The sequence below is a fragment of the Dasypus novemcinctus genome, chromosome 11 (genome assembly GCF_030445035.2).
Source record: "Dasypus novemcinctus isolate mDasNov1 chromosome 11, mDasNov1.1.hap2, whole genome shotgun sequence".
NCBI lineage: Eukaryota > Metazoa > Chordata > Mammalia > Cingulata > Dasypodidae > Dasypus > Dasypus novemcinctus.
Window position 1 is genome coordinate 39,913,043 of NC_080683.1, and position 25,649 is coordinate 39,938,691.

At 37.2% G+C, this 25,649-nt stretch overlaps 1 protein-coding gene and 1 long non-coding RNA gene across 9 annotated transcripts in view; one reads left to right on the forward strand and one right to left on the reverse strand.

The window, feature by feature from the left end:
• Positions 1-6,162: 6,162 nt before the first annotated feature.
• On the reverse strand, positions 6,163-7,170 carry LOC131280399 (uncharacterized). Its single transcript, XR_009187941.1, has 2 exons — positions 6,985-7,170; positions 6,163-6,858 (listed from the first exon to the last, which is right to left on the reverse strand). It is a non-coding gene; the product is annotated as an uncharacterized lncRNA (long non-coding RNA).
• Positions 7,171-7,202: 32 nt separating this feature from the next.
• Positions 7,203-25,649, forward strand: part of ADGRB3 (adhesion G protein-coupled receptor B3) — a 735,954-nt gene continuing 717,507 nt past the window's right edge. For 2 of the 8 annotated variants that reach the window (XM_058306937.1, XM_058306939.1), the window contains exons 1-3: positions 7,226-8,115; positions 9,507-9,670; positions 10,749-11,520. In XM_058306937.1, the coding sequence (XP_058162920.1) occupies positions 10,764-11,520 (757 nt within the window). In that variant the 5' untranslated portion in view covers positions 7,226-8,115; positions 9,507-9,670; positions 10,749-10,763. Of the gene's footprint in view, positions 8,116-9,506; positions 9,671-10,748; positions 11,521-25,649 lie in introns of all 8 variants that reach the window. The other 6 variants (XM_058306938.1, XM_058306940.1, XM_023592015.3 and 3 more) reach the window with 5 other exon arrangements.

The window sequence follows — 25,649 nt, forward strand, 5'->3', positions numbered from 1 at the left end:
TCATAAAGCATCAGCTGGACAACTGATAACCCAGTGAAGCACTTCTTTAAGAAGAGCCAGGAATCAAACCAAGAACCTGATATATGCAAGCCAAGAATTCCTCCACTGAACTAGACTATCTCCTTAGTTTAGTTCACCTTTCAGAAATCTATCCACCCCCTTTCCCTTGGGCAGGTTAGATTCCTAGCAGTTTGCCAGTCTTGTTGATTAGGTGCCTGTCTGTTTCTGCCCCCTCTCTAATATAATTAATCCTTTCTTTACCTGGTTAGCTGGGTAACAGCTTATCTGAGGCGATGACCCTCCCCTCTCCCTTTTGGGTCAGGGTCCCTTCTGTGATGCCAAGGAGACTCAGCTGGCTAAACTCACCACAAAGAAACCACCTCCAGCCTCCTAGACCCCTCTTCCTCACAGAGAATGCCCCCTCACAGCCTGGGGCTCCACCTAGGCTATTTGCCCTGAGGGCAGGTACATGTGCCACTTCTATCCACAGGGGCTGCAACTCACAGTTTTCCTCTTTTCTTTATCTTTGCAGTATCCTCCTAGATGACTCAGAGCACATTCCCTTTCTCTATATAACCAAAGCAGCTTCTTTAGATAGGTTTCTGCCCTCTCTCTGCTGCTTTGTTGCTAGAGGGTCAGACTCTGCTACCCACCTTGGTGCCACTTTCCTCCTCCATTCTGACAATAATTTTAGTATGACCCAAAACAACAGAAGCCCTTACCAAGATCCAGGAACTCTTTCCATGTCTGATCAATGACAAATTCTATTGATTTTATCTCCAGATATCTCTTGACTACTTACTTCTCTTGCTCATCTCTACTGACACTACCCTAGTCCACTGCCATGCAGTAGACTTATAACTTGTTTTTCATATCCACTCTTATGTCCCTTACATTCTTCTTTATAGTCAAGTCAGAATGAACTGTTAAAAGTGTAAATATGAGTAAGTTATTTCATCATTTATTGTCCTTCACTACAAATTTCTATTAGGATAAAGAACCACTGATCTTAACAATTTGACTACTGGCAACTGTCTCCTTTGTCTTCTCAACTTGATCTTCTTTTCCTAGAATGTGTTCTGCTGCTTTCTGACTTGGAATCTTTGCACATTTTGTTTCTTCTGCATGAACTAATTAGTAATCTCATATTGTCCTTCAGATCTTTGATCAAATGTGACTTCTTTAGGTAAATTTTCTCTGCCCTTCCACACTGGGTCAGTAATCCCTTCCCCTCCCCACACGAATACTCCCCACACTTCTAATAACATAAATCTTTCTCCTCTAAGACACACTTTTAATTTATTTTCAGGGGGCTGCTTGCTGTTTATTAGTTTTCTCTACCAATAGAGGACAATCATGCAATGTCAAGGACTTTGTCTTTTGACTTTTTTTCCCAAACATCTTACAAAATACCTTTTATGTAGTATGTTCTCAGTAATTATATGTTAAATAAAGGAATTTCAGTAAGTTGAAAGCTTTATTCTCCTTGCATGGATCATCATGATACCTGCAGAGTTTAGCTAAGTAGATGCTTAGTATCTTTTATTTATCCAGAATGAGCAAATAGATTTATTGTAGCCACACTTGTCAGCTAAAACCTGCAGTTTTTTTGTTTAATCCTGAGGACAAATAACCTTGACAAACTAAGATAAATTCAGTTGAAGCTAGTCATGATGATAGAGAGTCTGGAGACCATGTCACATAGGAATCAACTAAAGGAAATAAAGTCCTTTGATCCAGAGAAAAGAAAATTCTAGGTGTGTCCTGAAATAGAGTTGTTATACAGAACTCTAGATATATTATACAGAGTTGTTATACAGAACTCTAGGATAGATATTGCTATCTAATATCTAATTAGTACTAATACCAATCAACTGAATTTCTAATATTGAAAATATGAACTCATTCATTCACCAAATATCTATTAAACACTTACTGTGTGTCTTAAACTATATTAGAAAGGAGTATATAATGATTTAACTTACTAGCTAATGGGGAAAGCAAATAAATAACAAATAATTATAGATTAGTAAGTACTAAAAAAAGACAAATAAATAACTTGAAAGTGCACCCAGGAATAGACCAACACAGATTTGGCGGTAAAAAAAAAGATTCTCTGAGGAGGGGACTTTCAAGCTGAGATATAAAAGGATGAGAAAGAAACAGACTTTTGAGTGTTCTCCCAGCAGTGGAGGAAGGGAAAATCATTCCAAGTATAGGGATTATCTAGAAAGGTTGAAAGAAAGGAACAAACTTGGTGTTTTTGAGACACTGAAAGGAGGCTAATGTAACTTGGGCATCATAAGTGAGCAGAGTTGGGACACAGAATGAAGTTGGAAGGGAACCATATGTATTGCTCTGACAAATGCTTTTTCTGGATTCCTATAAATAAAGAATCAATTTTCTTTTGGTTGACAAGTCCAGCAATACACTTTCACTGCTCTACATCAGAGGTATATCAACCTTACTTGACCTCGTTGCAAGAAATGCCGTGTTCTTATAGGATATCAGGATTCAGTCACTCAAAGGTGTAAAAGGAATATTCTGTGAAGTGGTTTGTTGGTATATGAGATCAAGGAGATGCAGGGTGAAAGGGGTAATGGGAAGAATTTGGCAGAAAAATGAATGAGAGTTGAGTGGGACAAAGTTGGAGAGCCTTGAGAGTTCAGAGTTCAGAGGCATGGTCATGAGTGACCAAATAGAACTCAATTTCCAGTACTGAATAATGTCAACAAACTTTGCTAATTTTGATGACTTTAGTTCTTGTCACTGAGGTGGCACATCAATCTAAGAAAGATTCAGTAGGGGTTGAATAAAAAAGAAAAAAGTTATCTGGAAGTGCACATGTGACAGTAGGAGGAAAGGATTGAGCTAATAAAACAAGGTTTTCAGAACTTTGATAGAGTGGGGATATTTCCAATGTTTTATTGAAACAATTGTGATTCTTCCTAGGCTAGGATTTTGTTTCCCTTTTCTCTCACTTCCTCCCTTTATGTGAGATACTTTATTTTATTTGGAGACAGAAAGAGCCACAGAAATTGTCCAGTCAAGGCCTCTTTGTGAGGAAACTGGCCCATAACCAGGCAGATAATTAGTGTCCAAGAGAGGGGTAAAAATAGAGACTCAAGTTTTCCAGTTCATTTGAAATTCCAGCGACTACTGATAGTGGTATACATATGGTAGGCAGCAAAGCAGACAAACAAAATAATTGATAGGGGAATTTTGGATGAATTGGTATATAACTGCAAAGACATATTTTGAGCTTTTGGAGTTCATTTTCCCAACATGCTCCTGCAACACAAATGTGACATTATGTTTTGTCTACTCGTGGCATTTCCCAAGAGCCACAAACCAAACCTTGAGAATTGGTGGGTTAAAACTTCTATCAAATTAAGTTTTTTATGTGTTTCATAGTATAGGAAAATCTGATAAAATGAAAATCTGATGCATGTGAGCTCTTGGGGCTAAAGGCAACTCTGGTGGTCCGTGGCATGGGTTGGATTGCAACTTGAACAAACTCAAAATAATCATCCTATCTTGTCTCCCTTCACCCTACTCTATCTTGTTCTTTCTGGTAACTTTTGTCAGGTACTTTGCATTCTGGGATATTCAAGTAGAAAATGGCCTAGGCAAAGACTGAATGGAATCTAGCTTGCTTCCTGAGAGACTTCATTATTACATAGCGATAATAATAATGATAATAAGAAAGATGTTTTAATTCCTAGTAAATATGCTAATGCTAATTTCCAGCATAAAGGAAATACCCATAAAATTTAATCATGTAATATTTCAGGGAATTTTATTACCAGAGGATATATTAAAGAATTTCTTGATAATATTAAATAATTAGATAATTAAGGTTCATATCTCTGAAGATGTAATAGTAAATTCTTTTTTAATTAGTGGTTTCCAAAAGACTTTTTCATATATTCTGAAGACATTAAGTATTGAAAAATTGAAGCATGTTTAACAAGGAATAAACTAGAACCTATTAATATGTTTCTTAAAGTTTTGCTGAAAAAGACAAATTATAGAAATGAGTAATTATATATCTATATAAAGAGAGAGAACATTTTCTAAAATTGAGTAAACATATTCTAAAAAACATATTCTTAATATATTCTTATTCTTCAAGTCTGGGAAGTGTGCAGGTGATACTGAATTTTAAGCAATGATCCTTGAGGATGAGCTATTCTCACATGTAGAGGGACTAAACTTCGCAAGGGACAAAAAGCAATAGAAGAAAGAGAGAGATAAATTACACTTAGTACATTATTCTTAAAAATTTTATTTCACTCAAGTGATCTTAAATAAAATGTATAAATACGGGGAGAGATATATTTCCCATAAAATTAACTTTACATACTAGGACCATTTAAAAATGCATTACCTGTCCACATTTTGATATAACTTGATTTTGAAATAGTCCTTTTGAAATTTGGCAAGGAAACCTAACTAGCAATCAGTTTATACACCTAATTTGGCAGTTTGGGATGAGAATTCTTTGTTTTATCAAAGAGAAATATAAAGCAATGTAGTGAAATCATCCTATTATTGTATTATGAGAGTATTTTTGTTTGGTTTATGTTATTTTTATTAATATATGTATGATGAATGTGGTGGATGATGGTCCCAACAAATCTCCCAACAAATATATGTGTACAAATTAAAATACATATGTACATTTTTGTATATCTATAATATACTTAGGCATATCTAAAATACATATATACACGAGTGCATGTCTATGTACAATGTGTACATAGGTGTATGTATACTTACATACACAGATCCACAGACACACACACAGTCTTGTGTGTGTGAAAAGTGATACTTATAATTTGAAATTGTGATTAAGAATTATATTAAAGCATAAAAATGGACCAATCTGAATGGAAAAGGCACAGCATTCTTAGGTTACGTAAACTGCTTTCTTTTTGTGGGTGGGTCAATAATGTCAGGAGTGCTTTCACGTGGAACCTAGTGCAGACACGAAACAAGGTAGTTCCTCCTTGGTTTGCCTTTGGATTGTGCTGTTGTCAGGGTCCAGAGACCAGAATTTCCATATATGGTTCTTTTCTTTATTCTTGATTACGACCCCCCTAGGAAGTAAGATCAGCCTGGGGTTACAGGAGACAGTGTCTTGGTTGGCATATTTATCATCCACAAATCATGTGCTATAAATATACCTCAGCAGGATCATCAGCAGGCCAGCTCAGTAGCCTGCAATTTATGAAGGTTATGGGAAACAGTGTGAAGGGTGAAACACTTTATTAAGGGTGGCTTTCTTCTCTGAACCAACCCTGCATTCTACTTGAATATAAATGAGTGCTCCTTCCATTTAGGATTAAGGCTTTATAAATTGTCCGGTTAGGTTGTTGTTCTTAAGTCACCGTGCCATGATTTTAAGAATTTCTAAGAAACATCAAGATCACAGTGTACAAAGAAAGTATGAGAAATCACTAGATGGGAAATAGAGCATCTAGTGTTTCTTTCCCTTCCTTTTTATGTACAAATCATGCAAAGCCTTTCCCCCCCTTTGTTAGCGTCTGCAATTAATCTCTTTATTTTTGCTCCAGTAAAATAATAGAACTGACCACAATATTTTCAAATGTCAAAATCACATCCTCTATGGAACCTGAAATAAACGAAATGTTTTTCTCTTTTATTGCTGAAAGTCGTTTGTTTCTAAAAAGAAAATTTATTTGCTTAAGAAATGTGTTTTGGGTTACTCACTGCACATAAACCTTATTCCTTATTTCCCTTTCACATTCTCTTAAATGAATAAAAAAAAATAGTATAATGAACTAAATGACACAAAATTAAAACGCCACTCAGGCTGCTCTTCCAGCCAGCGATTTGTTCTTGGGAACATGGTTAAAGCCTACTGGATAGAAAATGATTAACTGTTTCCCTTACAGGGTATTTTTCCGAATACTCGTCCTAGAAGAGATCCTTGCAGGGGGTTACCTATTAATATGTATCAAAAAGTAAAGGGCCATTTTTAATATTTCAAACAACTCCAGGGAATAAAAGATCACCGGCACCTTCCTGTTTTCACTATCATCCTCTTTCAAAATGGTATTATTCTTGGCTATCCATTCGCCCTAGGAGAGAGGAACGACAAGAGGGAGAAAAAAATGCAGAAAGAGTACAGAGGGAAAATGATGGAAAATTGCTTTTATTCAACTCCACCTGCCGCTCAAGCAACTCGCCCTTAGGAAGACTTCGACACTTCACTTGAAATACCCGTTATGGTCTCCTCCCACCACATCACTGCACTATTTTAGCACTTGTTTTGTACACCACAGACTGCATTTACAAGTAGAGACATAATCAGGAGGCGAATGACCTTTGCGGTATGTATCTGGAACTAGTTCATCAAATATTTCAATTGTCCAGGAGGAGAAAATAATTAAAGGAGGTGTGTGATTTATCTCCTTCCCCCCTCCCTCCTCTCCTCTTGAGGATCTGATAGCTTCTCCTTTTCTTCGGTCCTTCTCACCCCATCCCCAAACCTGTTACCAGGGAAACTTGAAAAAGAATCGGATACATTGCAAAAACAACAACGACGAAAAAAGTTCAGACCCCACAATCACGATCCCATTGCCAGGCAGAAAGCAATGCAAGATGCCCAACCTTGGTCGCCGCACCGCGGTCTTGACAAAGCTTGTATTTAGCCAGAACAAATAAGATGTTAAGCCTCGCTGGGAAAAAAAAAAAAAAAAAAGGAAACAAAAAACTACTATTGTTCCAGCCAGTTCTAGAGCTGAGAGGTGGCCCCTCCGCTACGGACTGGATCAATTCCTCCGAATCCCGGTGCTGAAATGACAGCTCTCCAGCGGCGACAGGTCTGTGCTGAAAGGCAGAAAGAGAAAGACCATCAAGTCCCCCATTTACTTCCCACCCTTCAAAGTCGCCGGCCGGTGCTTCTCACACAGACCCCCGCGCAACCCCGCCTCGCCGCCGAGTAGTTTCTCTTACAGTTGGTTGCCGCCAGCTCCACGGTGGGAACGGAGGAGGCAAAAACCTCCCAGACGCAGAAAATACCGCTTTCGGGACGTGCTTGGTTTTGAGTAGCCGTGACGTGCCGGCTCACCGCGGCCCTGGCTGGGGCTCCGCAGAGACCCCCTCCGCCCGCCCTTCTCTCGCCCTCCCGCTCGGCCTCCCTCCTCCCCCATCCCGCCGCTCCTCCCGCCTTTTCCCACACACCGCCCGCGCCCTCGGGAGGCAGAACTCCGGGTCGGCGCGGCCGCCGAGCCGCGCGAGTCTCCCGACGGCCAGCGGGCGAACCCGGGCGGGCTCGGGGCGCGCGGCGCGCAGCGCACGGGGACGCGCGCGCTCACGAGCACGCTGCGGGGGGAGCTTGCTGGCCGGGCACGCGCGCCTCTGGGAGAGCGAGCGCCGCGCGTCGTCGCGCACACCCGAGACAGAGCTTTACTATCTCGCTCTCTCGCGCGCCTCCCTCCTCGCTGGGCATTCAAACAGCTTTCCGACATCACCAGCCAAGGATTTTTTGCCCCCCTCTCCTTAGTCGCCGTGCGTCCATCAGTACCTGCTGGGGGGAGGAGAAGGAGGAGGGAGGAAAGCGCAAAGAGGAAAAAGCATAAGCTTCAGCCTCGGACCCGACCACGAATACTCCTGTAATAAGCCCACCGCCCCAACAAATCTGCCCTTAGCAGCCGCTGCCGCCGCCGGTCACTTCTCGTCTCAGCGCTTTCTTTGCTTCTTGGCTAGTCGTTTGTTGGTGAGGGGCAGATTTGGTAAAACAAATCCTCGCTGTTAAGCCACTTCCTTTTTTTTTTTTGGTTCCTCAGAATCCTCTTCGGGGGGCTCCCACCTTCCCCAGTTGGATTCAGCTGAATACGGCGCCAGGCTCCGAGATCCTGGAGGCTTTTTTCTTCCACACCCCCGCACCCTATATATTTTTTTCCCCGTGAATTGCTTCTCGTATGTGTGCATTTAAAAAAATAAATCCTGATTTTCGAAGCTGAGCCGAGGAAAATGGGCAACGGTGATTGGGACCGAAGGGGAGTCTCTCCGTCACTGTTGCTGGGACGCGTGCCTGTGCTGGTGTCTTAGAGCAAGAGCCTCCCAGAGCTTTCGGAGTGGAAGGTAAGGAAGGGGTCCAGGGGTCACCTTCCCTCTTCCGGGGTCGCTCCCCGAGGAGCTGTCGGCTTGGCGACTGGGCAGGTTGGACAAGGAAGGGAAAGGCTGTTGCTGGCGGATGACGGGGCTGGGAGCAAATCCTACTGTCTGCATTTACTTAAACGCCGCAGTTGAAAAGTTAGAGAAGTCTGGTTTTCCAGAAATGTGTTGGAGCGGAAGGAATAGGCAGGGAGACCAAGAAAATCTGGCCGTTGTTTGTGATTGAGGTAATTTTATGGGGGGGGGGGGGGGGAGGTAGGTTAATAGGAAGTTAAGATAAGGGGAGGCATTGGGTCTTCTATGGGGGAGAAAATTCAGTGGAGTGATGGCGCCGTCTATGTTCGACTAAACTAAAGTGTCACCCAGAATCGGTTTTGAGAATAGCTAAACTAAATGTCCGTTTGCTTCTCACCAGGAAATAAATAAACAAACAAACAAACAAACACAACATCCTGGATGCCTCAGTAGCCAGCCCTTAGACTGCCCCCTCCCCCTATTGTTTCTTTCTTAAAGAGGGAAATACATTTGTTCGAACTGGTCCTGCAGTCCTGGGGGGGAGGAAGTGGATGATTAATTTTTAAAAATTTTTAGGATAAAACAAAGCTCTCTACATCAACCCTGATTAAATATGAAAAGCTTTATATTGTGGGGGGGCTCTCTTGAGCAGGCATGAAAGTGTAATCGGAGATATTTCCTCACTCTTTATAATCCTTGATGAGCACAGCATTGCAGAAATACATTGTCAAATAAATGGAAGCAAAAGTACAGGATTTCATTAGGAAAAGAACTAACGACCTCTTTTTGAGTTGCCGATTATAAAATGAAGCCCCCTTTCATGGATGGAATTCCTAATTTAGAGACTTACTGTCACATTGGCTTTCAACGCCTACACTCTATCCTGAAGAACACTGCGCAGACCTGCATTGCCTGCAAAGTGCTACAGCAAAAAAAAAAAGAGGAAATTATTTCCAGAATTTCTTACAACTTTCTCTATTCTTTAACCTTTATATGCTCGTTGGTTTTATTTTCTCAAGAAGAAAATGCATTATTCATTGAGCTGTATGCTTGAGAACAGAGAACACTGTTTTGATAGTCCCAGCAGTTCTGATGTTATTTTAAATTGCTGCCATATAGAGATTTGGAGTTGGAGCTGTTTTTGCCTATCACAAGGCATAGAATCTGAATTATAATCTGGAAAGTGCAGCTCTGTCTTTGGGGACTGGATGTGGTGTGCATGGTTAGTGTGTGTTATGCAATGGGAAGGAAGAGGGTTTTATCTTTTGGTTCAGAGAGAACCCAGGCAAAGACATGAAAACTCTTAACTATCTATCTGTCTGTATGTCTGTCTCTGTTTACAGAACAGTGGAAGAGACTGCAGCCTAAAGACTTTTAAAATTAACTTGGCATCACTTTTCTCAGCTCAAAAGCTAAACAAAAAGCAGTGTCATTTATTCTAAGAAATAACTTCTTAAAGGTTAAAGCTGAAAAATTTCAAGTTATTTTTGGATAACAACTTACAGAGGTAAATATAACCAAGGATTCCTTTATTATGCAAAAGTAGGGTAAAAAAGAAAAGAAAAGGAGCTCTGGAGCTGTTGTTGGAAAGGGAGCAGTTCAATAATTGAAATCTGCTGGGAAAGAAGGTGCTAATATCTTTTATCTACCATGTATAAATCTTAAATTACAGTAGCTAACTTTAGATAAAATAGCCCTAATTTTTAAAAAAAATTGAAAGACTGAAGCCAGATCAATTACTGCAGTCCTGAGATTTTTCACTGATATCGCCTTTGGATACAGATACTAATACAGTGATCCACTTTATATATCCCAAGAGGGCATGTCACTTTGAAATGATTGCCTTAAAACCTAGTTCTCAATGGTGATGTTGAACAACAAGTCCTCACTATGTATTTACCCATCTATCCCCACTCCCAGATGATGATTTTAAATTCTATTAATCCACAGGGATGCTGTGTTTTTGCAGAGGAATTTCTCATCAGTATCCGTGGTGGCCCTGCAAAGACAAGTAGGGGCATTTGGGAGATGATATTCCATCTGCAAGAAATTATAATTTGTGCTTTTACAGTTGTGGTTATAATTTATCATAATTACCTTTCACATTTAGGAGAAAAGAAATAATATGATGACAGCTGTTCCTAGATTATCAGATTAGATTTTGTGTGATGATGTTTACTGCAGGCAGAGGCATAAGGGAGATAAAAGGTTGTAGAGATTGGTTAAAAATATTTTAACAATGAACATTTAGGTTATGCTATATAAACCCCTACTTCACTCAATACAATCATAATGCTCTTGGAGGAAATTCCGCTAGATAAGTTAGGGCATTCCTATTAATCTTCTATGAAATGTTATTTTTAAATTGAATGTAGAGAATTTGGCTATTTTGGATGACCACGTGAGGGCGCTGTTCACACAGCAACAGATAACTTCTCAACATAAAATAAAAATTACCTGCCCTTCTTTAAAACAGGATTTTTACTGAAATCTTAAAAACAGCTGGTCGTATTATTGGAAGGAGTTTTGTTTTTCAGTGCGCGTAGATTCCTACTTGCATTTTACTTTCATTGTCATTTTTACAGGCCAAATGACATAGGATGAAGGCTGTTCGTAACCTGCTGATTTACATATTTTCCACCTATCTCCTGGTTATGTTTGGATTTAATGCTGCCCAAGACTTCTGGTGTTCAACTTTGGTGAAGGGAGTCATTTATGGATCGTATTCTGTAAGTGAAATGTTTCCCAAAAACTTTACAAACTGCACTTGGACGCTGGAAAATCCAGATCCAACCAAATATAGCATTTATTTGAAATTTTCCAAAAAGGACCTTAGCTGCTCTAACTTTTCTCTCCTGGCTTATCAGTTTGATCATTTTTCTCATGAAAAAATAAAGGATCTTTTAAGAAAGAATCACTCTATAATGCAACTCTGCAATTCCAAGAATGCTTTCGTTTTTCTACAATATGATAAAAATTTTATTCAAATACGTCGTGTGTTTCCAACCGATTTCCCAGGATTACAGAAAAAAGGGGAAGAAGATCAGAAATCTTTTTTTGAGTTTTTGGTATTGAACAAGGTGAGCCCAAGTCAGTTTGGTTGCCATGTATTATGCACTTGGTTGGAGAGCTGCTTAAAATCGGAAAATGGGAGAACAGAATCATGTGGGATCATGTATACAAAATGTACCTGCCCTCAGCATTTGGGAGAGTGGGGGATCGATGACCAATCATTGGTTTTGTTAAATAACGTGGTGTTACCCTTGAATGAGCAGACCGAGGGCTGCCTGACCCAGGAGCTGCAAACTACCCAGGTCTGCAATCTTACAAGGGAGGCCAAGCGACCGCCCAAAGAAGGTAAGTGCCCAAAGGAGAGTGGGAGATGGGTGTGGGAGATTGCAGGGGTGGGCCCTTTGGGAGATGGAGTTAAAGCGTGCTATTGCAATACACAGGCCTAATCGATGCTCCTTTATTCTATCATCTTTGGATTCATTTAATTTGTGATTTTCAGTGATAGAGGAAGGTTCCTTAAGCTAGTTTGACGTTTCAAGATTTTAGAGATGGAAGATTGTGAACTGCTTAGCTCAGCAACATGCCCCACAAGTACAGGTGTAATATTCAGGAGAAAAGAGATGCAGAAACCATAGGCCAGCCTGTGCAGACATAAGGGCACCAGGGGTGGGGGTCGGGGGGTGGGGGGAGTTGCACTTTTATTCAGGCTGCAGCCTCTGGAGGCGATCTACACACAAACATTTACCATTCCCTCTACTCCAGCCCAACACTTGATCCCCTTCACTTCTCTGTTCCCTCTCCGTTTCTCCCTCTGGCCCTAAACCCATTCCAGATTTGAGCTGGGGTAACAGGACCAAAAAGTGACAAACTCAACAGCAAGCCTGTTTGGTAGCAAATGACTTCCTGATACATGAAGACAGCCCCCTCTTCCAGACCCTTTCAGACCCAGGATTTTGTTTGAAATGCTTTATACTATAATCCTTGTGTACTTGCTCTTTCTTGTGGATTGAGAAAACCCCACGTGAGACCAAACTAGAAGGAAAAACTATAAGGGTCTGGATTGGTTGTGAAGTCACATGCAGGCAAGAGGGGGATGCCCAAGAATGAAAACGCTTAATTTGATATTCTCTCTAGTCTAGTGGGATTGAGTTAATAGAGCTGATGATGCAGGCCTTGTGCATAAAAGCAGATCCTTTAGGACCTGGTGGGCCTCTTGCAAGTGATTTTTACTCTCATCCTCTTCGTGCCCTGTTGATGTATATGAATGAAACAGGATCTTGTCAAAGATAAGCTATATGTTAGAACAAAACAAAATAAAGCAAAAAGAACAAAACCAGTCCAATGGAAATGCAGAGGAGAAAAAGAAAGTACAGAAATGATTTGTAGCTTTCCACCAATCCACAGTGGGGGAGCTAGGAGAGCATTTGTGGTTGTGGATTATATTTAGTAATGCAAAAAAGCATGACACATTTTGAGAAAATGACTTTCCTGTTTGGAAGGTTAATGGATGTCTCATTCCTGTGAGGACAGGGCTGATGCAGTCTTGCTCTTGCTTCCCAACCCTGCAACCAGGGAGTGTGTTGATTTTTTATGCAGGAAATGTTTTCTGATCACCACAAAGATCCCTGTTTGTCGAAAGGGACAGCCAAGCTCCAGTCCCTCTTTCCTCCTCCCTCCCCTAACAGAAGTTGTCTTTGTGGTCAATATAAAATTGACACGTTGTTGGAGAATTTTCTTTAAGGGTAGCCAAGGATTTGTAAGAGGGATAAGAGAGAGAGAAGGGCTTAAACTAGTTTAAGCTATTTCTGTGCTGGTTGCAGTTGGGGGGATGGGAATTATGGAAGAACAATGGTGCAAGGGGAAAAGATATGTTAGAAAATAAATGCATACTCATGGCAGTGAGAGGGGAGTGATACCCGTTTGAGATTTCTACAGGTCAGTGTTTCACTAAAGGCTGTGACTGAAGAAAAAAAAGTGGTTTTAAATTACATGAGTTCTTTTCTCTAGTAAAAATCCCAGAGAAGCACTTGCAACTGCAGGGATGGTATTTAACACCCTTTAAAACTAATTAGTGTCTCCTAGAATAAGAAGAAGCTACAGTACAGGCAGAAAACGTGATGTTACATGCTGACTAATAAAACAACCCCAGCAACTAGTTTTGTTGTTGTTTTTGCTTGTTATAATAAAATTTAAAAGAAAAATCCATATCTTCTGTGTTAAAATTCTGTTTTTTTTCAAATTGGCTGCTGGTGATGGTGGAAAGTGAATTCAGTTTCACAGCCCTTTTCTCTGAAAGGTAGCAAGTGGCAAGAACCAAGTTGCTGTGTGCACACTAAATGTGATTTTCAAAGATTTTGCTGGTTATGATCATAAGATACAGGTTAAGACTGTGTTGAGATTTGTGGAAGCTGTGCTAGACTGTCATGCTTTTGTTAAAGAATTAGTGATTTAGACATTAGATGTATAAATCAAGTGGGAGAATTTATATTTCTTGCAACTGACTAGCTGGCAAAATGAAAAAGGAACACCTTTACAGGCAAATAAATGATTATATTAAACTGATTAACACAATAATACAGCTGAACTAGGAAAATTTTATATAATATGGGAACAAATATATCCTGTATCAGTAAAATTGAACAGTCCTTATTTTCTGTATTGTGAATTTGTGCTCTTTAATTGTTTAGATATTCTGGGTCAGAAAGGTAAGGATAACATAATATAGCTGATACATTTTGGAAGTAATGGTATGTAAAATATATACAGCACTCCTTACCTTATTCAAAGAAGACCTTTTTGGCTATGCTGCATTTTTGGAAAGGAATCTGAAAATCTACAGATTCTTAATTTAGTCAAATTTATTCAAAGTGTATTAACTCCTAAATATTTGGTATAAATGATATGTAAAATGCTAGAAAACAATTATTTTATACCATTTCAAATAAACTGTCATGTAATGCTCTTCGTGGAGCTTTTAAAGTTTATAATTATGTACTTGTGGTACTTACATCTAATTTTACTCCAAAGTGTCTTCACGTTATATTGTAACATGTAACCCTATCTTTTAAAGTAAGATTTTTGTAAGTCCACTTATATTTTATATTACTTGATGAATTTCATTTTCTGTTGAAAATTAGCCAAAGTATCCTGTAAATAAATACAAGATTACTGTCAATAATTATCAACTCTCCTTTTATTTACTATGATAAGTACTAATTCAGAAAGCCTCAAATAGAAATGTTTCCAACATTTACATTATAGAAATGGTACAAACTTGACCGATTAGAAGATTCCTTACATTTCATAGACGTGATTCTAGATTGTTTTGTGTGACACTGATGGTGATGGACAAGGTATGCCAAATATTGAGTATTGTGAATGTGTCCATTTGAATTACAAAGTCATAATTAGATACCATTTGAGAAAACAGTGGGCTCTCCAGAATGGGATATCTATTTTGAGATAGGATTTCTACTAGAACATTCTTTAATACATTCACATATTGAAGGATTTCATAACCAGAAAACAGCAAAAATAAAGCTATCACTATTAGTAGTGACAATATCAACAATTACAAATATTATCTTGAATACATCATCAAGTAAATTATTGGACTATTGCTTCAGTAAAGACCTGAAATTTTAGTATATTTAACTACCTTTTTATTTAAGATCATATCTTACATACTTTGGGTGGTACATGATTATAGAAATTTTGTGGTCATTCTCTCTAATATTTGTGAGATTTTTGTGAAAGCCAAGTCAATCAAGAAAATGAGCCTTCCGTTTTAAAAAATAATTATATTTCTTCCAGGCAGTTGTTCCAAAGAAACAATCTACATATAGTGGGTATAACTTTATTTTAAGGAAACTCGAATACTATTGTTGTTTATCTGGTTTTCAGATATGACCAGTCTGGGGATATATTGGTATTTATTCATGAGGTCATCTTAAATTTTCCTAGGGTTTTTACTACTTTTTAAAGGACTCTTAGCAAAGATGATTCTGGACTGTATGTCTAAGATATGTGACCTAAGAACTTACTTTTTACCAGCTTCCATTTAAAATAAATAATTAAAACAGTTCAAACAGAAAAATTCCACACCAAGATATCTAAATCACTTAGAAGCCCTAATAGAATCTCTGTTTCCAACTAACATCAATGGTGCTGCTTATGTGAAATGAAATTGGGATTCCAGGAAATCTGTACACACACACTCACTTGTCCTTCCACTCTTCCTCTGCTAATCCTTGATAAACTACCAACCAAGGGAAACCTCAATAAGTGCATATATCAAATCTAGTCCAGCTTTGTGTGCCTGTGCGCAGTTTCAGGCACACATTTGCAATCTAGAGCAATATGTATCTCTGTCAGTTTGACTATCTTTATTTTGTTCAACCTTTGTTCTTCTTTTCCCTCACCTTTTTCAGCCACCTTTCACCTTCTTTATATTCTTTGGTTTTACTTCCTTTATAAATTATTTCCGTAATCATATACTCTCTATCAAAGTGAGGAAGATACACGGAATTTATTGTTCCTTGAGGAAACAGAGCCTGACAGTTTGCCCTGCCCCTTTGCTAGATCCCATTGCCCTATGCACACATTGTATTTCTGTTTGTGGCATTTATCACTTTGTGGTTGATTTTCCACTTACCTTTTCAAATTCCTCAATCACAGTGATGAAGTCCAGGGACTTGAATTGTCTAGCACAGTCTACACAGGCCTTCAGTAAATATTGATTGAAATGAATGTTAAATGAACAAAACAAATAAAATCTCAGTAGGAAAGACAGAAATAAATTGATTATAACAAAAAGAGTAAAAATACATCACTTTGGGAAAGCAGCCACTTTTAAATTTCCTTTTTTTTTAGAGTAAGATAGCTATCATTTCTATTTCCATTAATATATTATTCATGCCAGCTTCTTATCACCAAGGTGTTACTCAATAACATTTTAAAAAGAATGAGAAGAATGGAGTCATTGAGAAATATTCTTAATTTCATATATAGTTATTTCAAGGGATTATTTATAAATATAACTTGCTACACGTGTGCATCTGAAAAATGTCAAGAAAATTTGCCAATTTCTATTGGTTTAACTCTTAATTTCTCTATTGTGACCCTATCATTACTTCAACTACAGTAATGCCATTTCACAGGTTTTTTTCTTTTACAGTTGGGTGAAATTTCTTTCCAAGAAGGAGGAAAAGAATATTTGTGTGTCAAGTCCAATGCTTCTGTTATTCATTCCTCGTTATGATCTATAAATATAGTGCTGATAGAATATTATTAAAAAATACTGATAGAGTATTATTAAAATTGTAGGCTTGGTCATGTAAAATGGTGTAGTTTTTCTTTTTACCATTTTAAAATGTTGTCAATCGACTTAGGGAGTGTTTAATGAAATAAAATCCATTGCATGACAACATAATATTTTAGACAATAAATAAAATTATTAGAACATGAAAACTTAATTTCATTGTAAATGTGTGTGCAAGTGTGTGTATGCATGCACACATGCCAAGACATTTAGTTTAAGAGGTTTGATTTAGAGCTGTAGATAAATGTACTGCAGGTTAGTTTTTCTCCAAAATTGAGATGGGAATTTTAATAACTTTATTATTAAAGTTTTAGATTACAGAAAAGTTACACCTGAAATATAGGGGATTCCCATGTACCCCAACCCCTCCCCATCTCACATTTTCCCCTATTAATAACATCTTACATTAGTATAGTACATTTGTTAAAATTGATTAATATTGAAGCATTGCTACTAACCTTGGTCTATAGTTAACATTATAGTTTACACTTGGCACCATACAATTTTATAGGTCTTGACAAAATGTATAATGGTTTGTATCTGTCATTGCAATTTTATGCAGAACAATTCCAGTGCCCCCAAAATGCTCTATGTTCTACCTATTCTTCCCTCTATCCTCTCAGAACCTCTGGTAACCACTACCTTTATATCAATGTTACAAGTTCTTCCAGTAATATAATAACAATATGTCTGCTTTGGTCCATGGTTGCGTTCCCCCTTATGTTTGTTCATTCCTCAATCTCGAGGATTTTGGGATGGTGATGCTCCCTCTGCTTTAGAGTGAGAGGGGGCTTAGATCTTATGGGGCAGATGGAAGGAACTGTTTTGCTTGTAATTGGAGATATTCTTTGCTTTTGGGGATAGGGCTTGATAGTCATTTTGTTAGTTGTACTGGGTGAATTTGATGAACTGGAGAGTAGGAGTTGTAGGCAATTCTGCTGAGATTCAGGGCTCAATGGGCATATGAACAGACTGAAGATTTAAGTGTCTGGGACAAATATTTAATGGGTATATTGCTAATTATAGGTTCAAAAAAGGAGTAGAAGAATCATGTGCAGGGAGATTATAAATGAGTCTAACTGTTGCATTGGGGAAATAGTTTATCATATATTCCAAGATAAGGCCTATTAACAGGGTGCTGATTTCATGGGATTTTTTGCTACCTGTAGTGTTCAGGTGTTTCTAGAGCCCTTAGAAATCCGTGTTTGAAGCTATGTTTACTATAGCAGTTTGTAAGGAGATCCCTCTGAGAAGTGCATAAGTATAACTTCTGAAAAGACATCCTGACTCACTTTGAAATCTCTTAGTGGCAAAAACTCTTTTGTATTTAATTTTCCCCCTTTGGTCAATGTCTTTTTCCAAATGCATTGCTGGTTGGTGCTTGGTAATCACCCCTTGGTGCCAGGAAGGCTCATCCCTGGGAGTCATGTCCCATGCCAGGGAGAATGTTGTGAATTTATTTGCTGAGTTTGGCTTAGAGAGAGGCCATACGTGACTAACAAGGAGGTTTTCAGAAGGTAACTCTTAGGTAATAGATATTATTAGGCTAAGTTTCTATTTTACAAGAATAAATTTCATAAGTACACACATTACTATCAAGGGCTTGCCCTTTTGGTCTGTATTCTATTAGGCACTGCCTATGTACTCAAGAAATTCTTGCCACTCTATTAGAGAATATAGCAGGACTCCCAAGGATGGGAATTTAATATTTTGTTGGTTATTGTGTAGGTCTCCACCCACTAAAACAGTACTCTGTGCCTCCCTGAGCACATTCATATTCCAAAGAGTCATGCCCCAGGTGTACCTTCCCCATCACTGACAACCTGCACCAGTGAATCTCATTTCATCTTGCTTAGAATCCAGCTTCATGTGTGCCTTTATATGCTTCATTTCCTAATAGAAGCAATTTTCTGTTTAATGGAAAAATTTATTTTGTAGATAGCTACTTTTATAAAACATAGTTTTCGTCAGGGTCATTCTGGTATATATTATCCATAAACGCCATTGGACCTTGGATCAGAAGTAAATATTCATGAAAAATGTGCTATCTTTTACTGAATTCAAAATATGATGCACTGGATTTTAAAATGAAGCAAATAGACCTGAGTTTTAATACTCACTCCTCCACATTATAACTGTGTTACTCTGTATTACTACTTTCCTGTTTTTAGATTATGTTAGTAATGCTTCATTACTCAGGATGGAGAATAAGAAATGACATCATGTATGAAAAGAAACATAATAAAAATGAATGGTTTGGAGTATTTTAGTTCATTGGTGCCTGTTCAGATATCTAGTAAGAAATAAGAGATGTATTCCATATTTCTAGGTATACCATTTCATTGAAATGGAAAGTGTGTTTTGGCGTCAGCTAGGCTGGGGTCCCTAGAGATCACCTAGTAGTACCTTTGGCTAGTTACTGGACTTGGCTTATCAACAAAATGGGAACAATACCTGCTATAGTGGAGTGTTGTATTAAAGGAGATCATATACTTTCTCAAGACAGATTAGGCCCTGAGGAAAGGTCAGTACCCCTTCTTTTCCCCCAACAACGCCCTAGCCTTTTGATGGATAAAAGCTACCTTGATTTAATTTTTGGAGTCTGTGTGTATGTGTGTGCGTGTTGTGGGAAGAATGTGGGTAATATCATTGGTTAAAGGCATTTTTTCTCTGGTGAATTTCTTATTATACAATTATTTATTTATTTAATGATTAACAGCCTGCTGAGTTCTTGGTCCTGGTGGTGACAGTTTGTGTGTGGAAAGCTTTTCTTTATGAATGTAAACCTGGGGGACAGGCATGGGAATTTGGTTTAGACATTTTAAGAAAGTTTTCTATTATTTTTAAAATGTGTATATGATTAAAAATCTGAATAACCAAAGCAAAATTTGAACAAAAGAATGCTATTTCTGTGCAAGTTGTTTGGAGTTAAGGTATAGTACCTCTCCAATATTGAGAATCTGTAGATCCATAACTTTAAGAATGAAATACTCTTAAAATTCTATCCATTATAGGTGAAATGAATTATCATTGAAGTATGTTTTGCTAAGCTTAAACTGCTAAAATTTTGTGTGTATGAAGCAAGAATTTATTTAAGTGTATTCTTTTCAGTTGCAATAGTTAAGACTGTCCTGCATATTTCTCTCATTTCTTATGTATGATCATATGGATATTTAGTGTATCCAGTTGACTTTACCAGGTTATAAATTTTATTATTTTACTTCATTGTAAAAGATTCTTTTCAAATCCAGTTTTTGAAATCTTTTTTATCCTTTTCTTTTGACTATAAACTGAGGGACTTGATAATCAGTAATGATGTAGATTGTTGTTTATTTGAACTTGTCTAGAAATTTTTAGGGCACTTAGAGGATCATAAGCATTTTGCATGCATGTCTATTTTGTATTAGATAAAGAAAAGGTGGCATCTCAGTACCTTTGTGTTGATGAAGGCATGACTAATGCATCAAAATACATCAAGCTGGTGCTGCGTGAGTCATCTCAAGCTTGGGAAGCTGTCCTTTGAATATCATTGCTGATAGACTGCAAAGCCATTTAAGTTAAACAGTTTCCAAATATTTTAATCTTTGTTGAATGATGCAAAATGAAACTTCAAAATTGAGAGACCTATTTTGAATAATAATTATTCTGATTTTAAAAGCAGTCCATATTGAACTGTTTGGAAAATTTATGACTTTGTTGGAATTTTTTTTCACTGAATTGTGATCAGTTGTTACAGAACAATTAGCCCCAAGTTTCCTGCTAAGGCTTAAGTATTCAGGTATTGAAAAGAAAACAAAAGCAAAACACTTTTGTTAATACTCATTTAATTCAAAGTTATAAAATGCCATCCACAAGACTCCATAAAATGATACATATCTGTATTTGATTACCTTTCCACTAAAATCTAGGAATTTTGCTCACTTGCAGAAAATGACTTAGTAACATAGCTGCTAAAGGTTAATAAGTAAAATATTTCTATTTTGTACAGAAAGTGCAGTGAGTAACAAATGCATAGCAAATACATAGCAAACAGCACATGCAACTGTTTATCTCAAAATTGAGTGAACAGGAGTCTTATTTTCTGAAAAATTTGCTTCGTGTACATTCTTCCCAATCCCAAATTGCTATCACCCAGACATTATTCTTGAAATTTATTAAAGATGGAGGTAAAATGGTTATGATTTGGTTACTACCATATTAAATGAAATAACTTCTCTGCTAACCTAATCCTGGATATTATATTCTCAAATCATTTTTTCTAGATAACCAGGTTTCTTGGGGATTGAGGGTTGTTTGGGAAAACAGAACAAATATGTGCATGGAAAATACTTTAGAACTTAATTGATAGAAACGGATTAAAATATTTGGAATGGAACTTAAATGCACTCAGACATTATAAAAGGCATTAAGAAAATTGTGGAGTCAACCAGATAAGATGACACAGTGAAATTATTCTTTTTCAATAAATATGTTAAGGTCACAGAAAAATCTGCTTTTCTGGGCGAGTTATGCTAGGTAAGTAGTACACAGTATTCATTTCATGATATTTCTATTGTTGGTTCCTCTCTTTCAGGCTGATTATTTTTTTTTAATTTTGCAATCTTTTAAGCTAATTTCTACACTTCCATTAAACACAATTTAGAGAGACTCTATCATCTACATATGACTCCTAAGATAAAGAAGGAAAGTGTTTAAATAACCATTAAAAGAATATAATGACCTAACATTTAGGAAGTGCATTCCAGTTTTTATAGCTCTATTGCATATATTATATTGTTTAATTTGGGGAGAGTTACTCCCCAATATGAGGATTTTTTGGCTCCAGTTGATATGTGCTGATTATGTAGAATACCTAAAAACCATGATTTTCCTGTCTCTAAAAATTTTAATTCAAATAGCTTCAAATGAAAAATTAGAATATTTCAGAGCTGTGGATTTTCTCATTCCCTCTGTTTCTAGAGCAATTGAATCTGAATTACAAGTTCTCAGATTTACTAATATAAGGGACTTTGGTCACTTTCTAGTCCAAACCTTACCTGACTAATAGAATCCCAATCTGTGTACATATGAGCGTATCATTATTTCAAAAGAACATAACTCTTACTCAATTTACATTCAATAGTATCTCTATAATATAAAAGAGTACAGGCATTTAGGACTGTTTGATAAAACTAATCATTAAAAAAATTATCTGATATCTGGCTAAGCCAGTAATCAGATTGAAGACTATATTTTGCTCTACTATTTAATGTAGATTAATATCTATAAACTAAGACTTTTATTCATTAGATTTTTGTTCTATTTTGTATATATTACTGAAAAAAGTGGTGTGGGTCTCAGAAAAACTATTGATTTTCATTCTAATCTCATTAACTCTAAAGAGCAATGTAGTTCAAGCTCAAAGATCTAGATTTACTAAGATGGTTTAGCAGGATCTATCTTGGATTTTCATTTCATTACCATTTGTTTGGGAATCTTTTTGGAAAAATAACATCTTACATTTTTTAGTTATCTTATGATATATTGAGAAATACTCTTGAGGATTTCAGTGAAGATGTTGCTTCATCTTTGTCTTCTGTGTGATTTGCTAATATTAGTTCAATGTAAAAATGACATTTGTGCTATAGTAGATATTAGGCAACAGGAAAAAAAAAGTTTAAAAAAATACCTGAAACAGCAACCTCCCAAACAAAATAACTAACTTTGATTGTAGTATTACAACATGTATAGGGCATCTAAATACATATATACATACATACACACACACACACACATATGTATATAAACTTATGTAAACTTACTCTAAGTGATTGGGTGGGATCTTTCGTTCTTCCCTCCAGATACATTCTCTATCCTTCTCCACCCTGCCTAAGAGACATCCTTGTCATCTGACTTCTTATGAGCAAATATGGGAAAGGGATTGGAGGACAGGAGAAGTGAGGTCAGGATTCTGTTCTCCTGTTGTACTCCCCTTTGGGTTGGCTACCGCTGTCTAGTGAAGGTCAAAATTTTAGTTAGGTGGGCCTCTGCATTCAGCTCCCTATTTGAAGTTATGGTAACCACTCTCTCCTCTCTCACCTTTAGGCCCATAGGTAGTAATTGCTACCTCTGTTTCTAGCCCTTGGAAATCTAGTATCTTCTTTCTCCAAGGACTTCCAGGTGTGCATCCCTTTCTCAAATTACCTCATTTGAGGACAGTGTCTGTTTCTTACTGGGACCCTGACTAGTAAAGGGGTGTATAGTTGAGATTGTATAGGAGACTGATTTGAAATCAACATTTTAAATATTGATCCTCCCATTTAATGGGCTAAGAGTCTTATATAATAATTATGTATGTTTATCTTAATAAATCTATTGTGTTTAGGCCCTTCAAGTTTTCTTTCATATTTGTTATTTCATTCATTGTGTACTTTGTTTTTAAATAAAATAATATTCATTAATGTACATATAAATATGGATTTTTTTATATGACCCTGGATCATTTGAACGGGCCAAGGACATCCAAAGTAATTTTTGTGACTTGATAATTAAGAAAAAACATAGGGGCATAGTTGTAGCTCAAGTGCTTGAGTGCCTTCTTCCCATGTATGAGGTCCTGGGTTCAATCCCTGGTAACTATAAATAAATAAATAAAATAGCTTCAAGGCTTTACAAGCATAACCATTCCTTACAAAGATTATAGTTTTAATTTTATATCATTGTAGTACCAGAAAAAATAAAATGAATGTGGAATTTCAATTGTTAATCAAAGTTTCCTTTTTTCTGTTGATCGCACTCTCCTTCTCCAAGCAAACAAAAACAAACCACATTCACAAAATATTCTTCTCTTGTTCTTCATCTCATGCCTAAAAAGGAATCATAGTAGCTGATTTTTCCATTATAGTTTTGTAAGGAAAATTACAGGTTATTTTTATTTTTTATTTTTTTTTACTTTTTCTCCATGCTTTTCTGTTTGTTGCTCTTTGTATCAAGAAAGAAGTCTTAGAGGTGAAGGAGATGTAACTGCCAAAATAAAAAAGTTTAATTTTTAAAAATTTTCTGAACTTCTGTTGAAATACCTTGCTTTAGGATTTTTCTGAATAGCTAATACATAGCAATATTTAGTACACTAGATGCTTTGGGAATATTTCTCACATTCACTATGCATAATAATTGTAATTTGGAAAGAAGGTACCTTGAAAAGACAAAATATTTTACCCTATATAATCTTTCCATATAAATCTGAGAAACTTTCAAATGCCTGCTTCTGCCCTGTAGATAGAGAAATTTCAGTTTATTTTGGCTTCCCAGAGAGGTCAACTTCTTTTAGAGATAGATCAGCCTGTGGTCAGCTCTCTTTGGTTTTCCTTGGTTTTGTAATTTATACGGCAAACTCTGTATATTTTGTAAGTGGTCCCAAATGAATTAACCAATTACAGTGAACTCTTCATTTTATAAAATTGCCTTTACTTTTAAATTTGATGAAGTAGGTAGCTATGGAACACGATTGTTCAATTTGTACAAGATAGAACACTTTAACAACTTCATTTTTAATATATTTTAATTAAAATTCTCTTAAAAACGTACGGCTTCTATTTGATGGTTTCCCTGACATTTTCTGATGGCAATATTTAGGTGTTGAGTAGTTTATAAGGACATAAATTAGATGTAGGCATAATAAATATTAAGTGTGGTTGCCTCTGCTCTGTATTCTGAGACCACAGAAACCACAGGAAAGGAGCAATAGGAGTTTGGAAGCAAGATATAAGTTGGTCTCCTGAATAGTAAGACCTGAAAAAAATAGGTATGAGCTTCCTAGGGCTGCTGTCATGATTTACCACAATTGGGTAGCTGAAAACAACCGAAATTATTCTGTCACAGTACTAGAAGCTAAAAATCCAAAATCAAGTGTTAGCAAGGGAGTGCTCCCTCCAAAGTTTCTAAGAAAGAGTCCTGTCTCTTCCAGCTTCTGGTGGCCCCAGGTGTTCCTTGGCTTGCTGTGGCATAATTTCAATCTCTGCCTCATTTCAAATGGTCTTCTTTTCCCTGTGTGTCTCCATCTCTTATAAGGCCACTAATCACGTTTGATTTAGGGCTTACTCTAATCCAACATGACCACATTTTAACTTGATTACATCTGCAAAGACCCTATTTTCAAATAAGGCCAGACTCATAGGTACAAGGGTTTAGGAGTTGAACATACCATTTTTAGAGGGCACATTTTAACCCATAGCAGGTGAGGTGTGATTTAATACAACTTTTTTTTCTTACCAGCGTAACCTTTATTTCTAAATAAAACTTATATATATATGAGTTTTTAAAAGAATAACACTCCTGTGGTTGAAAAGGGCATGAGGCTTAGAGCCCTGCCTAATCAGTCTCTCATTTTCTTCTGTTGGTCCCAGAGGCAATTCTGCTTGAAAAACCACTGCAAAACTATAAATCTTAGAGCCTCTGTATGAAGCCACATATGAGAAATTAATGTTAGCACCTTTTCTTCCTCTCAGGAACTAATATTTTGAATGTCATGTTTACCAAGAATGTTTAAAATCTATTTTGTTTTTTAATTGCATTTAGCTCAGAATAAAATTAATAATTTGTCTAGGAGTCTATGGCCCATGGATTGGTGTTAATTTTTCCGCTCTTCCACACCCAGTAAAATAATCAAGTTTGATTGACTAACTCCTGTACCCTCATGCAAACCTTCAGCCTTCTGTATTGTGTCCCCCAGGCCTCTTCGGGAAGATGACTCGTAAGTGTTCTCTGTCACATTCTGCCATATCTCAATCTCTCTAGTGGGCATCTGCTGTCTCCTGCCAGGCACCAGTGCCTCTGCCTTTGCTTTGTAGAGATATTAGTGGAATGAAGCCATATTGTGTTCAGGCAAGAGGTAAGAGACCCCCTCGCCTCTATTCTCAGTCGCACTTGTCAGTTAAGAGGCTTCCTCATGACTCACCTTAAGTACCTGTTGTTTGAACAGTTCCTAGAGAGTCTTATCTGGTGCCATCTTGCCCTGAGGTTCTCTGTGGGGCTTGATGGTGAGCTCCACAATTCATTTCTCCCATCAGGATTCTAAACCTTTTCTACCCTGAGTTCCCGAACAAAAAGCCCTCCTGCAAATTAGTTTTTGCCAATCATTCTTCTTGCTCATATACCTATTTACCTAGATACACAT